Source organism: Calidris pugnax, unplaced genomic scaffold (genome assembly GCF_001431845.1).
Source record: "Calidris pugnax isolate Ruff unplaced genomic scaffold, ASM143184v1 scaffold646, whole genome shotgun sequence".
Lineage (NCBI taxonomy): Eukaryota > Metazoa > Chordata > Aves > Charadriiformes > Scolopacidae > Calidris > Calidris pugnax.
This window is the reverse complement of record NW_015091333.1, coordinates 33,933-34,667: the sequence shown is the minus strand read 5'-3', so window position 1 is coordinate 34,667 and position 735 is coordinate 33,933. Positions and strand designations below refer to the sequence as shown.

The 735-nt window shown below is 66.4% G+C and overlaps 1 protein-coding gene across 1 annotated transcript in view; it reads left to right on the top strand.

Moving 5' to 3' along the window:
* Window positions 1-735, top strand: part of LOC106899245 — a gene marked incomplete at its 5' end in the record, with an annotated part of 63,441 nt that overhangs the window by 58,691 nt on the left and 4,015 nt on the right. Inside the window, 2 exons of the mRNA XM_014960990.1 lie at window positions 38-217; window positions 468-609. Coding sequence (XP_014816476.1) covers window positions 38-217; window positions 468-609 — 322 coding nt within the window. The remainder of the gene's footprint in view (window positions 1-37; window positions 218-467; window positions 610-735) is intronic.

Below are 735 nucleotides of genomic sequence, written 5' to 3'. Positions count from 1 at the left end.
CCCCCCCCATCTCACCCCCTGCCCCTCTGCCCCACAGAACGGGGACCACTACCCCTGCCTGGACGACCTGGAGGGGCTGGTGGCCGTGGGCCGGGACCTGCCGGTGCGGCTGGAGGAGCTGCGGCAGCTGGAGCTGCAGGTCGGGACCGCGCACTCCTGGAGGGACAAGGCCTCCCGCACCTTCCTCAAGAAAAACTCCTGCTACACCCTCCTGGAGGTACGTCTGGGGCTGCCCCATAGCTCGGGGGGCTGCCCCATAGCTCGGGGAGGGGAGGTAAAGGGGCTGCCTCCCATGTTTCTAGTGACTGTCAAGACTTCGGGGGCTGCCCCACATATTTCTAGAAGATAAAGGAGTTGTGGCTGCCCCATAGCTCTTGGGGGGGAGGTAAAGGGGCTGGGGGCTGCCCCCCGTATTTCTAGGGGTGTGTGTGGGGCTGCCCCCCACATCTCTAGGGCTGCCCCCCCAGGTGCTGTGTCCTTGCGCTGACGCCGGCTCCGGGAGCAGCAAGAGGCTGAAGTGGCGGCAGGAGCCGGGGCTTTATAAACTGGACACCGAGAGCCTGGGGCTGTCGGCGCAGGACCTGCGCGACCCCGGCGCCGTGGTGAGCTGTGGGGCTGCCCCACATCCCCCCTGTGCCCCACATCTCCACGTCCCCCCACACCACATCCTCCCATTTCCCCCCTCTGATGCCTGTTTCCCTCCCGTTTCCCCCCCCTTTCCCCTCTTATTTCCCC